Genomic DNA, 15,423 nt, shown 5'->3' on the forward strand with positions numbered 1-15,423 from the left:
ACATTTATCTAACCTACTCTTAAATATCTCCAGAGATGGCGAATCCACAACCTCCCTGGGCAATTTATTCCAGTGTTTGACTACCCTGACAGTTAGGAACTTTCTCCTAATGTCCAACCTAAACCTCCCTTGCTGTAGTTTAAGCCCATTGCTTCTTGTTCTATCCCCAGAGGCCAAGATGAACAAGTTTTCTCCCTCCTCCTTATGACATCCTTTTAGATACCTGAAAATGGCTATCGTGTCCCCCCTCAATCTTCTCTTTTCTACACTAAACAAACCCAATACCTTCAGCCTTCCCTCTTAGATCATGTTCTCTAGACCTTTAACCATTCTTGTTGCTCTGCTCTGGACCCTCTCCAATTTCTCCTCATCTTTCTTGAAATGTGGTGCCCAGAACTGAACGCAATACTCCAATTGAGGCCTAACCAGCACAGAGTAGAGTGGAAGAATGACTTCTTGTGTCTTGCTCACAATACACCTGCTAATGCATCCCAGAATCATGTTTGCTTTCTTTGCAACAGCATCACACTGCTGACTCATATTCAGCTTGTGGTCCACTATAACCCCTAGATTCCTTTCTGCCATACTCCTTCCCAGACAGTCGCTTCCCATTCTGTATGTATGAATGAGTTGGAAGGGACTCAGTTGATTATCTCATGATCAAATGTCCACCACGGCATTTGGTAGTGAGGCTTTATCCTTAAGGAGTCCCTTAAAGTCAAGACTGAAGTATGTTGGCAGTATGGCTCACTGGTTAGGGCACTGAATTGGAAATCAGGAGACCTGAGTTCTATTCCTGTCTGCCACTGGTTTGCAGTATTACTTGGAGCAAGTTGTTTCTTTGCCAAGTGCCTCTGTTTCCCCATTTGTGCAACACAGATGGCACCAATACTTACCTTCCTTTGTAAGGGAAATAAATGGGTGAAAAATGCTAGGTGAAAGTCAAGTTGTTATGGGCAGGTGGATTGGGGGAGGTTTGCACTGGCTACATCTGCACAATGAGCTGGAGGTGTGATTCTCCTCCTTGTGTACACATACTCAAGCTAGCATGACAATGAATTGTGTAGCTGTGGCAGCGGCTGCAGTGGAAGTGGGGTTAGCTGCATTCAGTACATAACCACTGGCTTTTGCTGGGTAAGCACAGTTCAACCATGCCTTTGCTGCCATTACCCGTGCTAGCATGGTGATCCTGCTGTTCATATGTATGCTAGATTGATTACAGCTAGCATGCTAGATTGATTACAGCTAGCATGAGTATGTGCATAAGTTCTAGTGCTGGGGTGCTGCACCCCATTAATGGAAGTGGTTTCCATTCTATACAAGGTTTACCATTGGTTTCAATGGCTCTCAGCGCCCCATGATACAAATTGTTCCAGTGCTCCTGAGTATGTGTACACAAGTAGAGGAATCATACCCCTGGCATATAAAGTGGAGATACCTCAGACTGTGCCATACCTCTTCTATGGATAAATATGACATCAGTTACTAGATATGTCTACTTGACACTTGTTCAGCACTGAATTCACTTTAAACTGAGTCAATTAAAAAAAAACCCACAGTTTCCTCTGGTCAGAAGCAGAGCAAAAGGCGGCACTTTTGTAGGAGACTAAGCCTCTTTCTGCTCCCACTGGAGTCCATGGCAAAATTCCCTTTGGTTCGATGGAAACACATTGGAACCATTGGAGGAATATGAGGCATTTGTAATGAGTTAGCTTACTTTGTATGTAGTAAAGTGAAGGCTTCTTGTATGAACTCAGACTTTCTGTTCTATCTGCAGACTAACCATGTTATCCAGAAAGTATGCATTGGAGAGAATAACGTGATTGAAGAGGAGATTCGAATGAACAGGAGTGTCCATGAATGGGCAGGAGGAGGTGGTGGAGGGGGAGGAGCAACATATATATTTAAGGTACAGGAACATAGCCACTATGACCTATTACATAAACATACTGCACACTACTTAGGCCTTTAGCATGAATGCCATCCTTTGTTTATTAAGTACTCCCTATTACATACCTTGGAGCATAAAGAAATCTCTAGGCCTGATTCCCACTTACACTAATAAGCCTTAAAGTGAGCTTAAATATAACTTATAATTTATGGCTGTGGGTGCAAAGAGGTCCTGAGCCCCTGATTGAGCTGAATGGCCCTGTTCATACCTCTTAGAGCTTTTGCTAAGGCTGGCTCAGACAGGGTCATTGCATCAATGTACATTCCTAAGGTTTATCTTTCTGCCACGTGGACTAAAAATACAATTTTGTAATGTGACATGAAATTCTGGAGCACAGTTCTGAAACGGGTGAATTCCATGGCAGTCCCTTGAGTTGTGGCATCACAGAATATAGTCCTTGTAGTTTTTGACTTCTGTTGTATTGCAGCATATGAATAATTGGTGTCAGCTTTCATGCTCTGCTGTAGATGTAGCCTTTCAGCCAAAGCCCATTGATCTCCATTGCAGGTCATTTAAAGTTTTTATCAAAAGTGGGCTAATCAATCCGCATTCATCCCAAATCTCAATACACTTCAACTCAATAGACTTGCACTGTATCATAGTCACTCTGCACACTCAAGAAGTTCCCGAAGTGGTAACCCCCTGCAAAATGGAGCCACTGTACTGCACTACACAGAGCAGTCTACCTTAGCATTTTTGTAATTGATACACTACATCATAGCAGGTAACATTACATGCTTTACAAGAGTGTGAGCACTGGCTTGCATGAGACATATAGCCTTCGAAGCTGTTGTTCTCTACTGAACATGGTTGGATTAGAAGCATCCATTAATCTTTGGTTACAGGTACATGAATAATGCAATAGTAATTTGGACAGCTCAGCATTCCTAGGGCCTTGCTGAGTGAACATGAAGTAACTAATGTGAGGGATGAACTTGTATTTGCATGTCTGACACAGCGTAAACCCCAGCTTCATTTCTCAATTCACCCTGTTAAGATGGAGAATGGAGAGCCAGTCCCTTTGATAATTGCAGCAGGAGGTGGTGGCAGAGCCTACAGGGCCAAAACAGATACTTTTCATCCAGAAAGGCTGGAGAATGATTCATCTGTTCCAGGGCTGAATGGAAATTCAGGAGCTGCAGGTAAGGAACATTTACTCTATTCAGAAAATCTTTGTATGCAATATAGTAGTAACCATGTCCATCCCAGGTTGTTAGCGAGACAAGGTGGGTTAGATGATATCTTTTATTGGACCAACTTTTGTTGGGGAGAGAGACAAGCTTTCAAGCCACAAAGAGCTTTTCCCAGATCTGAAAAAGCTCCTTGTAAATGCAAAAGCTTGTGTCTCTCATCAACAGAAGTCAGTCTAAGAAAAGATATCACCTCATCACCTTGTCTCAGCAAATCTTTGAGAGACCTAACATAAGATGTGAAAATGAGAGACTCTTAGAAACCATTGTCACCACAAGGAAGAAATCCCTGCAGACATAGAATTCATGTAGCATTTCTATTGCCTAGCTGCTAGTATAGTTTCCCAGGCTAGTGCAGACTGGGCTGTCTTGTAGCCTAGTTAGCAGTTCCTGCAAAGAGGCTAAAGACTGAATGAACCACCGATTTGGGGACCACCTGCTCACATCAGGGTGAATGCATTCTCTCTCTGAGAAGGTTGCGCTACTGGGCATCTGCTTACAGAACCACAGACAACAAAAATGCACAGGACCTATTGTCATTTAGTCCATATCCCTGCCAAGGCAAGACTGTTCCCTGCAGAACATTGTTTAGTTTTGTTCTTGGATTATACTTTTCTGTGCTTAGCAGGTTTGTCTTTCAGATTGCCAGTGTGGCACCATTCTGAAACATGAAATGACTTTAATCTACGTATGTTTGCTTGTCTTGTTTCCTGAGATGGAAAAGTCTCTTCCATAGCTCTGTAAATGTCCAGCACTTTGGACCTTGAACCTTCAATCATCATGAAGCCTGCAAAAATAAACAATATTACAATTAACAATATTTAATGTATACAGGTGTGGTAATATGTACAATTTCAAACTAATTCACACCAAGCCTTGTCTAAAAGAGAAGTTGTAGTACCCCCAATTTACAGATGGAGAATTGAGGCACTGAAATGGGTTTCTTAATGTTTCAAAATGAATGTGGGGTACTAGGAGCTGCATAGAGAACAGAGGGCTGGTAGTCAGGACTCCTAATTCTCTTCATGCTGTCCACCTACTTTGTGGCCTTTGGCAAGTCACTTAACCTCTCTAGGCCACCTATAAAATGGGGATAATACTTCCCTACCTCCAGGGATATAGTGAGCTTTACATAATTAATGTTTAAGTACACTGAGCTCTTCAAATCTAAGAGTTTAGTAGTGTCAGTAAGAATCATTGTTTAGAGCATTATAAAGCACTGTTAGCTACTCCCTTCCATTGAGCTATCCCTCCCCCCCCCATCAACTCAGCCTTGAACAAAGACACAGTGAAGTTTCTGGGTTTGGATTCTTAAAACGATAATTTGTTTCCTTGGAAGGCAAATTTCACCCTTAGGGTGCAGCTTTTACAAATTTACAATGTATAGATTTTATTCTTTTATGCAGTTAACCAGTTAAGTTTCAGTAGAATTCCTTATTTTCCTTTAATAGATTTAACAAAGTGACTGTGGCTAAATGTTTAAACTTGATTGTTTTTTTGCCTAGATGATTAAAAGAGGCTGCAAGAAACAAGGAGTCCTTTTTAAAGCAGGTTTTCCTTCTTGCACATTACAATATTGCTTAATTCCTTTCATCAGAATTTGGAGGAACACTTCCCTTAAGCTGTTAAACTTATTTTAAACTCGGTGTTTTGCTTTGGATCGGGCAGGTTTGTTACAGGAGCCCGTGTTTCCAAAGGGAAGAGCTAATTCCTTTTAGGTATCTTTTGTGTTTCCTCTTTATTTGTATATGCGTTATAAAGAGGGGTAGAGAGGTGATGTTGTGCTGAATTCCCCCCTAAGGAGAAATCCTTTTTCTCACTTCTTGTGCATTCTTTTGGCACAGAGGCACTGCAGCTGCTTGTAAGTTACATTTCTCACTGCAGGGCAGATTTTTTTGCTTTTCTGCGCTTCACTTTCATCCCTCAAGGCTTTAATTTTTTTCTCTTTTCCAATTTGTTAAATGCTTACAGGTCCTTGGACCATTATACACATACATATAGTACGCAGGGGTGCCTTTCGGCAGTGGGGAGGATATGCTTAGACTAACCCCCATCTAAGCTAACTTTACACACTTCAAAGAAAGAGTCTGCTAGATCTAGAGTGTTAGACAGTAGCAGCTCATGAAATAAGTGGAGTCGTCACTCCCTCACATATCCGCTGAGTCTTGAGGTTCAGCTGATCCCGCCCCCCCCCCTTTGTGTTCAGAACTCCCTCGTGGGAGAGTCTTGGTGCAGCTGGGATCAGCTCAAGTCTCAGACCTATGCAGAAGCATTCATACTTCTCTCATTACATTCATACTCATTTTTCACACATTTTTTTTCCAGTTTTTTCCTACAGTTTCCACATTTAGATGCATCTTTTCTTTTTTAATTGTCCAGTTCCCATGGGTTTCTATTAAGTGGCACTGCCCTAAGACACCCGGCATTTAATAGGATCCTATACCAGAAGGCACTTATCATAAAGGCACTGGAATTCCTGTAGACTGACCTACCCCCATTTTCTGCGCGCTTTGAAAGACTCTGTGAGGCATTGAACTGAGATTTCACCTGCTCACACTATTTCCTTCTGAGTGTCACCGAACCAGAGTTCACCTGCTCGCAAGATCTCCCCCCTTCCCCACTTTTTAGTTGTGAGACGCTAGACCAAAATCCACCCGCTCACAGGGATTTCCAGCACCCGCCCCAGCCCAACAGAACACCACATCCTGGCGCCTGGAGACAGCCTGACGGAATGGGGGAGTACTATGGCCTGGGGTTAGCCGTAAAGGTTAGTATTACGTCCGTAAGTGACAGAGAGAGACGACAAAGCTTTCCCACAGTTCCGTGTGCCGAGGGAGAGTAATGGCACCACACCAGCTTTCCAGCTTTCAGCGTCCGAACACAGAGGGCCTAGCGCATGGCTGCCTCACTAGAGGCACCGGTGTGCCCTTTTGGAACTGTGACACATAAGACAGGCCTAATAGACACAGACAGACAAAAATGTTAGCCGCCCCACAAAAAGTTGATTCCGTAGCTCCCCTTACCCTGACGGCCGGCCGTCACTCCAAATCCCAAGCTCTGGACAGGAGATTTCGTAACAGGTATCCCCCTTACCTTCTATTGAGCACTCTGAAAGGCTTGGAAGTGGGGTGCTGGTCCATCCATACGGACAAGTGGCGCATTAGGAATCTTGGTGGGACCTCCAAATTGTTGAAGCAAATGCTCCTCTCTGGTTAGGCGGTTAATCAAACAGCTTTATTGATCAATAAGGCACAGAGTGAGCCAAACGTGGTCCCAGCAGAGCCGGGCCCAGTAAGGCTGCCTAATACAATCAATCCTAGTATCTTTATACCCTTAACCAAACAAATCTGATGTCAGGGCATCCAATTACAGAAATCATCAGTTAAACTTAGAAAGACAAAACCGTTATCAGCAAGATAGTGGGCAGGTATTAGGGAGTGAGGCTTCCTCTCTCAACCAGCTCAATTAACACATTCCAATAGCCTATCCTGTAGGCTTCTTATGGGGTGACAGAAAGTTCAGAAGCAAGAAGCTGAAATGGTTTCTGTTATACAAGATGGCTTCTAACTAAATATGAAAATGGTTTCCACACTACAGACACCATTCCTACCCATCCTGGTTAATAGCCATTGATGGACCTAAACTCCATGAATCTATCTAGCTCTTTTTTGAATCCTGTTACAGTTCTAGCCTTCACAACATCTTCTGACAAGAAATTCCAGAGGTTGACTGTGTGCGAAGTGAAGGAAAACTTCCTTTTGTTTGTAAACCTGCTATCTCTTAATTTCATTTGGCGACCTCATAATTCTTATATTGTGGGAATAAGTAAATAACTTTTCCTTATTCACTTTTTCCACACCAGTCATGATTTTATAGACCTCTATCATATTTCCCCTCCCCTTTAGTCTCTTCTTTTCTAAGCTGAAAAATTCCAAACCTTCATAATTTTTGTTGCCCTTTTCTGAACCTTTTCCAATGCCAGTATATCTTTTTGAGATGAGATGACCACATCTGTACGCAGTATTCAAGATGTAGGCGTACCATGGTTTTATATAGAGACAATAAGATATTCTCTAGTTTATTCTCTCTCCCTTTTTTAATGATTCCAAATATTCTGTTTGGTTTTTTTGACCAAAACTGCTGCACACTGCGTGGATGTTTTCAGAGAACTATCCACAATGACTGCAAGATCTCTCTCTTGAGTAGTTGTAGCTAAGTTAGTTCCCATCATATTGTATGTATAATTGGGATTAATTTTTTCTAATGTGCATTACTTTACATTTCTCAACATTAAATTTCATTTGCCATTTAGTTGCCAAGTCACTTAGTTTGATGAGATCTTTTTGAAGCTCTTCACAGTCTGTTTTGGTTATAACTATCTTGAGCAGTTTGGTATCTTCTGCAAATTTTGCCACCTCAGCATTTACCCCTTTCTCTAGATCATTTATAAATAAGTTGAATAGGATTGGTCCTGGGACAGGACCTTGGGGGACCCCACTAGTTACCTGTCTCCACTCTGAAAATTTACCATTTACAGCCTCTCTCCAAGTTATGAATGAGTTACAGACCAAACACTTGGCCGTAACTCGATCTGTTCGTAACTCGGACCCCATTGAGTTACATAGTGACTGTGCTATTCGTAAGCGCGGGTTGCGTTCGTAACTCGGGGACCACCTTTACGACCGCTCCATGGGAGCTTTGGTCGTATATGCGAACGGTCATAACTCGACCATTCACAACTTGGGGACCAGCTGTATTCCTGCCCTTTGTTTCCTGTCTTATAACCAGTTATCAGTCCATGAAAGGACCTTCCGTCTTATCCCATGACAACTTACTTTACTTAAAAGCCTTTGGTGTGGGAACTTGTCAAAGGCTTTCTGGAAATCTAAGAACACTATATCCACTGGATCCCCCTTTATCCACATGTTTGTTGACCCCCTCAAAGAACTCTAGCAGATTAGCCATGTTGGCTTTCCAGCTATGTAAGAAACTTTCCCATCGACTTCCCTTACTCCTCACAGGGAGTAAGAGTACTGATGCTGACTGGGGCACCCTCAGCATTCAGTTTAGCAGGTCTGTACTAGACCCTCTAAATCAAACACCGGAAGATCGACAGCAAGTGGGCATGTGGCCTTAGAAGTGTTGACAGAGCTCAAGAGACCTAAGATATGCTCTTGAGAATATCTGATTTCATTCTGTAGTGGGTAATAGAACACATGCACAGAAACTGATTAATTCAGGTTAGAGCTAGCCAAAATGTCACAATCAAAAAAAGTTGGTGAAGAAAAATTGCATTTTAATGACTTTATTCGCAGAAAAATGCATAGATGGATGAAAAGAGATACAGAGAATTTGTGCCCATAGGTCAGACACAGCCAGTTAGTGGCAGATGGCACTCAGGTCTCTTTTCCCATTCTGTAACTACTATATGATGTTCTCTCTTGCAGCTGAGGTGTTTGTAATGAGCATTCGTTCTGCTGATTGGCAGTAACAGAAACTTACATGGGCTGCTTTCTCTTTTCTTAACTGCAGGTGGTGGAGGTGGCTGGAATGATAACACTTCCTTCCTGTGGTCAGGAAAGTCCTTGCTGGAAGGTGCTACTGGAGGAAAATCCTGCCCCCAGGCCATGAAGAAGTGGGGGTGGGAGACAAGAGGGGGTTTCGGAGGGGGTGGAGGGGGGTGCTCCTCAGGTGGAGGAGGCGGAGGATATATAGGTAAAGTGGCTTCATGTTCAAGGTGTCCCTTCCCCTCCTTTAGTGCTAACAGTAGGAAAACATTGATTGAAATTATCCTATAGCTAGCATATATATGACTGTTATGTAATAGGATGTTTATGTGTTGCCTTTTTAGCTCTGGATGAATGTATGTTGTTTAGCTTTTAAGCAAATAGCCAGATCTCAGTGCTTCTGCTGGAAACCTGGCTTTGCATTTTAGAAAACTATGCCATCAAGATCCCATTGTGTTTCTTGACTCATGACTATATATTGAGCCTTTCATTTCTTGGCCATAATACTGAAGAAGCAGCAGCCCCATAGGTTTTGCATATCTGTTGTCAATACCAGTATCTGGGGGCTTTTGCCATGGAGTCTGATGGCAAGTGTTTACATTTAGGGCATGTCTACATTGCAGAGTTAACCAGGTTACAATCTGTGCAGCAGGGGAGGGCTTTTTATCTAGGTCTGGAATTGCTTTAAGCCCAGGGTAGCTGACCCAGCTTAGGGATGACGAGAGCCGTGACTCCTCTTTAACTCAGGCTGAAACCCACGTGTTCAGTGAGGATAACGGCTAAATCACGTGAGTCCTCCACTGCCCTTCCAGCTGTGAAGGGAACATGAAAAACCATGGGAAATTCCCCCAGACATACAGACATATGTGGAAATAGCCAAGTATGGCTTTGCTGTGAAGGTGATCTCAGCTAAGCAGGGCTGACTCAGATGTTCAGGCGTTGGTGCCATTTACCGGGTTAACAGTGCAGTGTAGACAAAGCCTTAAAGGAGATTGAGCATGAACAGTGGCAAACCAAGCTTCCTCCACACTGCCCTAAGACCAACATACCTCAACCCTACAGGGGATTCCTCTAGGGGCAAGGCAGGTATTTTGGTCTCCATGGTCTAATCCTTTGCTCTTGTGCTCAGACTGCCTACAAGAGAGGTCAATTAATAATTGCTATTATTGTGGCTTTTGTCAACAAGGAACTGAATGGAGGCTACTAATTCATTTCCAAACGTCTCCAGGTCAACCATCAGATGGTAATGACTCTGAATTACTATTGATATGGGCCAGACTGAAAGCAGTCACCATAGGGTGAACAGCTTCACAACCAATAATCAGTCCCTGTGGCCACCCATCACTTCAGCTGTGGTGGACTTCTCACCTGTGGTTATCCACCACTGTGGCTTGAATTCAGAGCAATGGTAGTCTCAAAACACTTCAAAGAAGTAATTAGCCTGAGTGCTTAGCTTGACCACGTGCTTTGTGATGATATTATGTATAATGATTTTTTTTCAACAGAATGTCTCATGCAAGATAATGTTGTTTTTAGTATCCAATTTTCTGCCCTGCCAAAGGTGATGAAAGTAGAAAAACAACCCTCTCTTTTTAGAAGGAGGAAGGGTATCTGTGCATGTTAACAGATCAAAATATTGAGCTACCGCTCCCCTTCTGTGATCTCTGCCTGTCCAAGGCACACTTGGACATTTCCCATGCAAGCTCCTTTAGTCCCCCATCGCTGGTGGACCACCCTGGCCTGAGGGTGTAGAGGAGAAAAAGCAGTTCAGATGACTGTTACTCCCAGTGCATAGCCTGGGAGTACAAAGCCTGAACTGTGCTGAGTTAACTCTTATGCACTGGCATTGTCCAGTCTGCAAGCCAAACGAATGCATCTGTTTCTACGTTTTTTACAGCATCCAAATGATTAAAGGTGATGTGCTTAGTGGGAAATAGTCTGCCTGGGACTGAGCTGAAAGATTAATTTGCTTCATTAAGAGCCACAAGTGTTGTTCACAGAACTCCCTGAAGTGAAAGGCCAGTGCTCCATATCACTATCCACTAACCTTCCCCCCATCCATTAAATGTCCCAGCTGGATATTTAGACTGATTAATCACCCTTTCTCATTTGGATGCTTGTGAATTTTCTTGCATGTTTCAATTAACTGTATTTTAGATCTAATGAACCCCCAGTATGTTAAGGTACCATCTCATTTGATGTAGGTGGCAATGCTGCAGCAGACAATGACCCAGAGATCGATGGTGAGGATGGGGTGTCCTTTATTAGTCCACTGGGTACTTTATACACCCCTGCACTAAAAGGTATTGATATTGGTCAGTTCTCCTGAGTTTCCTTCATGTTTGGAGTAGGCTGTTTGTTTCAAAGCTTCGAAGATGTAGATTAGCATAGTTGTGAACACCAAGGAAAGAGACACATTGTTTAGCATAGCCCAATGTGGAATAAGGAGATGAAAGCGAGCAAAGGAAAAAAATTGAGGCTGTTGGGGAAATATTTCCTAATGGTGAGATCTCTTAGTCTGTGGAGTAGTCTCCACATGAGAAGTGATAGAAGCTTAATTTCTAAAGTCGTTTAGAAACTGGACTGGACAATGAAACCAAGAAATACTGTAGGGAACAAAGTTGTTATAATGTCTGTAATAAAGCAGCCAGTAAGGGAAGTAGGCAGAGAGTTAAACAAGGAAATGTGTGGGTGTTCCAGTGTCATGTTGTATGCTGTTGGCAAATGTAGAAAGTGTGGTGGGTCTGTGGTGCTACTGCCAGGATAGATGGGTTGCCTGAAAAATAAAAAGATGTTGCTACTCAAAGAAGTTAGAATAAGTCTCGTTTACAACAAACTAGGATGCCAATCCAGTCCTGGGTGGAGCATGGGCTGGATGATGTAGCAGGCCTCTTTCCCCCAGCTGTCAGCCTGTGATTCGTGTGCTGTACTTCTGATAGTGGTGGAAGCTGAGAGCGATCCTATGAGAAATGTTTCTGTGCTGAATTCTTCCCCCATTAAAGCTTCTCTTGGGTCAGACTGAGAGAGTGCTGGAGAGGGCAGTGAGGTACTTCCCCCAGTGCCTATAGATAGAATGTGCTACCTTGACAGCTTTCTCCGTCTGTACCAGCCCCGAGAACTTGAACTTGATTCCCCCAGTAGGTCAGCAGGGGCTGCTGTGGATGGTTCAGCCCCAGCACAGACTAGGAAACGCGTGAGGACTGCCCTCACTTGGATCCCCTCCCCTACTCCCAGAACCCCAGTGGGACTTGCTGTAGCATGGAGGGCACATGATTGCTCCAGCAACACTTCTTCCTCACCTCAGTATGCCCTTTGCCTGCCCCACAATGCGCCTTGTGCTCTGATGAGGCAGTGGCAGAAAACATTTATACTCTGGGGGATTAACTGAAGGGTTGGTCTCTGTGACCACATTGCACCAGCATAACTGGTTCATGTGGCTGCAGTGCTGGTATCCAAGACAGCTTAGCAGAGGGGCGTGTGAGAGGGGGAGGGCGGAGCCTTGTCTACACTGCAGGGTTTTTGCACAAGAAGCTTTTTGTAGAAGATCTCTTCCGCAAAAACGTCTTGCGCAAAAGCGCGTCCACACCTCAAAAGTGCATCGCAAAAGCAATGTGCTTTTGTGCAAGGGAGTGCCCATATTGCATGGACTCTCTTGCGCAAGATAGCACTGATTGTAATTAACTGAATGGCCATCAGAGCATCTGTACTTTTTCTGATAGGCTTTTTGCGCAAGAAACCCCCGTGGAGCATCCACACATACCTTTTTGTGCAAGAACTGTAGGGCAAAAAGGAGTTATTCCTCGTGGGAAGCCCTCTGTTCTGTCGATTTACTGTACTTCTTTTTGCGCAAAAACACACTTAAGGAGTGGGTGCTCCGCCAGTTTTTGCGCAAAAACCTTGTGGTGTAGGCATAGCCTGAGTGAGTGAGTGAAAACTAATAGCTGAGATTCCTTCAGTGTCCTCTCTCTGGCAGTAGTGCCAGTGAGACGTGGGGCTACCGTCAGCAGAGAGGGGTGAATGGCAGTCAGCAAAAGTTTTTCAGACAGAGCCCATCCCACCCGATGTGGGACTCTTGAGACCATACATTTCTGCATATTACAATGTCATATTGCAGCAGTTCTCCTGTTGCTGTCCGGGGGAGCTCTTGGATTCTCTCCTATAACATACTCAGCCTCTTTCATCTGTTCCCTAGTGACAGAGGGACACGGAGAGGTGGCTATTAAGCTGCACCTTAACTGCAGCCACTGTGAGCTTGATGAGTGCCGCGTTGATCTTGAGACTCAAAAAGTCATTTGCTTCTGTGAGCCTGGGACAGACCTGGCTGCTGATGGTGTCTCTTGTGTAGGTAAGAAGGTGCAGAAAGGAAGGAGTTCCTTTGGGATGGGTCGTAACATCTATGCATGAGTGCATAGTGAAAGCTTCTTTAACTTCCTGGATTGCAAGGCACCACAGATTTAAATAGTCTTTCTTTAAAAGTTGACCCTGATTAATTATCCCCTTCATTGCTGGCATATGCAGTGTACTTCTGTGGCAAGGAAGCTAACACATGGGGCAGGCACAGTTTGCTGATGTGTTTTGCCCTATATAGCTGACTCATTGGGTAACATTCGAAGCAGCTAGGTGATATTTTTCACTCAAGAGGCAAGGAATGTGCTCTGTGGGTCTGGGGGCTCCTTAAAGGCACAGATCAGAGAAAGAAACTCTGTTCTAAAATTCACTTTCACCCCAAAAAAGGAATTTTTCCAGGGTTCAGTCTAGGTGTGGGGGCAGTTGCCCCTTTTCCCAACCTGTGCTTCACGCCACGTGTTATTTTTAGGGTGCTCCCCGTGGCTCAGGAGGAAGGCAAGTCCTTGGAGGCAGTTGGAGCCCCCTAGGGTCCCTCCCATGGGCTACACTTGGGGCTGCACTGAGGAGTAGCTGGAGCTGTAGGCCCAGAGACCAGCTCTGCTCCCTGAAACCTTCAGCAAGCAGAGACCCACAAGTGGCCTGGAGCTTGATCCCTCTCCTACCCAACCCGGTTCCAAGGACCCACCTGTTCTCTGGGCTAAAGCTACAACAACTCTGCTCCAACCTCATTTGGTGCCACATGCCCTCATCACTGCCTGGCCCCAGTGCGCAGGCTAGCAGCTGTGCTTGGCACAAGTGCCCAGAATGTCAGTCACTGATGGAGCAATGACGCACCCTCTGCCCCAAATCGCATTGGGGGCTGTCATCTTGTACTCCAGTCTCTACTTTTCCTAGGATAAGCCTGGTGAGGTCTCTCCTCTTGTTGGTTACTATGCTTGGGCTGTGGGGGACCCCCACTGGCGGCTGTCTGTAAGCACAGCCCAGCAGGGGGTATCCTGCCGTTCCCAGGATGGTAGCAAAACTGGTTATACAAGTTAAGGGAAGAGAGGGACAAAGGACTTGCAGGCAGGGAGAGGATCAGTTGCTGTCTGGGAAGTACGGAGAGAACAGGCTAAGCTGTGGGATAGGGGTGATGGACCCTAACCCTAGGGGCCTGAGCCATCCTGGCCCTGCCCCGGTAGTCACATCACATATGTGATGTGCTGTGTTCTGGAAAATCAATAAACCCCTCTCTATTATACTGGCTGGTGGAGACTGTTCTGGCTGCTATGGGGGTGCAGGATTGGGGAAACCCTAACTTGCCATCACGCCCTCCATGGTCCAACCCTCTGCCCCAGTCCTGATCCCTCTCCTGCCATCTGAATCCCTCAGTCCCAGACTGGAGCAACCTCCTGGACCCCACATCTCTCATCCCCACCCAAGAACCCACACCCCAGCCAGAGTCCTTGCCTCCTCCCACACCCTAGCCTCAATTTCATGAGCATTCATGGCCCACCATACAATTTCTATATGTGGATGTGGCCGTCAGGCCAAAAAGTTTGCCCACCCCTGAAAGAGCAGATGACATATTGGAGTTATCCTCATGCTGTTTTCACTATGACTTGGCATTGATGGCCACACTCAGGCCCCAGGCAATTTAATATTCTCTTCCTCCCTCCTCCCCCCAGGTTTTCAATAGCCTTGCTTTCATGTCCAGAGAATGTGTGTGTTAATTTCCTGATAGGAAACCATCTGTTTCTATGGCTGAAATTTAATTGAGGAACGTGAAAGAATGAGCCATTGGAAGTCATAGTGCTGGGAGTTGATTGCAGCAGAGGTGGTCCTGGTTTCATACATTGTAAGAGCAACAGATGGAGCAAACGGAAGGAGGGACAGAAAATATTTTTTTAAATGACCACAGGGAGAGGATTTAAAACCTGTAACACCCTCTTTCTCCTGCATCTCTTTCAGCCGACCCCGGGGCTCATCTCCCCCTCCCTTTGGTCTTGTCTGTAGTGACTTCTACACTGGTTGCTGCCCTCATTCTGGCTTTTTCTGGGATCATGATAGGTGAGTGTCTCATAAAGCAAAATGCACGCAGAGGAGCAAAAGCTTCAGCATATTGTGCTTTGCATCTAAGCCATTTCTAGTAGAACCAAGAACATTGGCATTGACACAAGCTTTAAGCTGGATTTTTTTTAATGAAAACTCATCTGTTTTCTTTTTTTGACAAATGTTTTTAGCCAAAACAACCAATTTAGGGACATTTTTCCTTTTGAAGGGAAAGTAGAAAAAGTTAAAAAGAAAATTTAGTTTGAGCAGTACTTTTACACCAGGCAGCAAGTATGGGCATAAATGAATAGCAAGGTATAATTAAAATACCACCTATGCCAGGCCTGGGCAAAATACGGCCCACAGACACAGTGGGGCACCGCAGGCAGGCTCTCTT

The 15,423-nt window shown here is 44.6% G+C and overlaps 1 protein-coding gene across 3 annotated transcripts in view; it reads left to right on the forward strand.

The window, feature by feature from the left end:
• ALK (ALK receptor tyrosine kinase) overlaps nt 1–15,423 on the forward strand; it is a 636,373-nt gene that overhangs the window by 587,965 nt on the left and 32,985 nt on the right. Inside the window, exons 14-19 of one of the 3 annotated variants that reach the window (XM_025180988.2) lie at nt 1,778–1,909; nt 2,949–3,093; nt 8,674–8,736; nt 10,853–10,951; nt 12,841–12,993; nt 14,946–15,044. In XM_025180988.2, the coding sequence (XP_025036773.2) occupies nt 1,778–1,909; nt 2,949–3,093; nt 8,674–8,736; nt 10,853–10,951; nt 12,841–12,993; nt 14,946–15,044 (691 nt within the window). Of the gene's footprint in view, nt 1–1,777; nt 1,910–2,948; nt 3,094–8,673; nt 8,857–10,852; nt 10,952–12,840; nt 12,994–14,945; nt 15,045–15,423 lie in introns of all 3 variants that reach the window. The other 2 variants (XM_075925354.1, XM_075925355.1) reach the window with 2 other exon arrangements.

This window comes from Pelodiscus sinensis, chromosome 3 (genome assembly GCF_049634645.1).
Source record: "Pelodiscus sinensis isolate JC-2024 chromosome 3, ASM4963464v1, whole genome shotgun sequence".
Taxonomy (NCBI): domain Eukaryota; kingdom Metazoa; phylum Chordata; order Testudines; family Trionychidae; genus Pelodiscus; species Pelodiscus sinensis.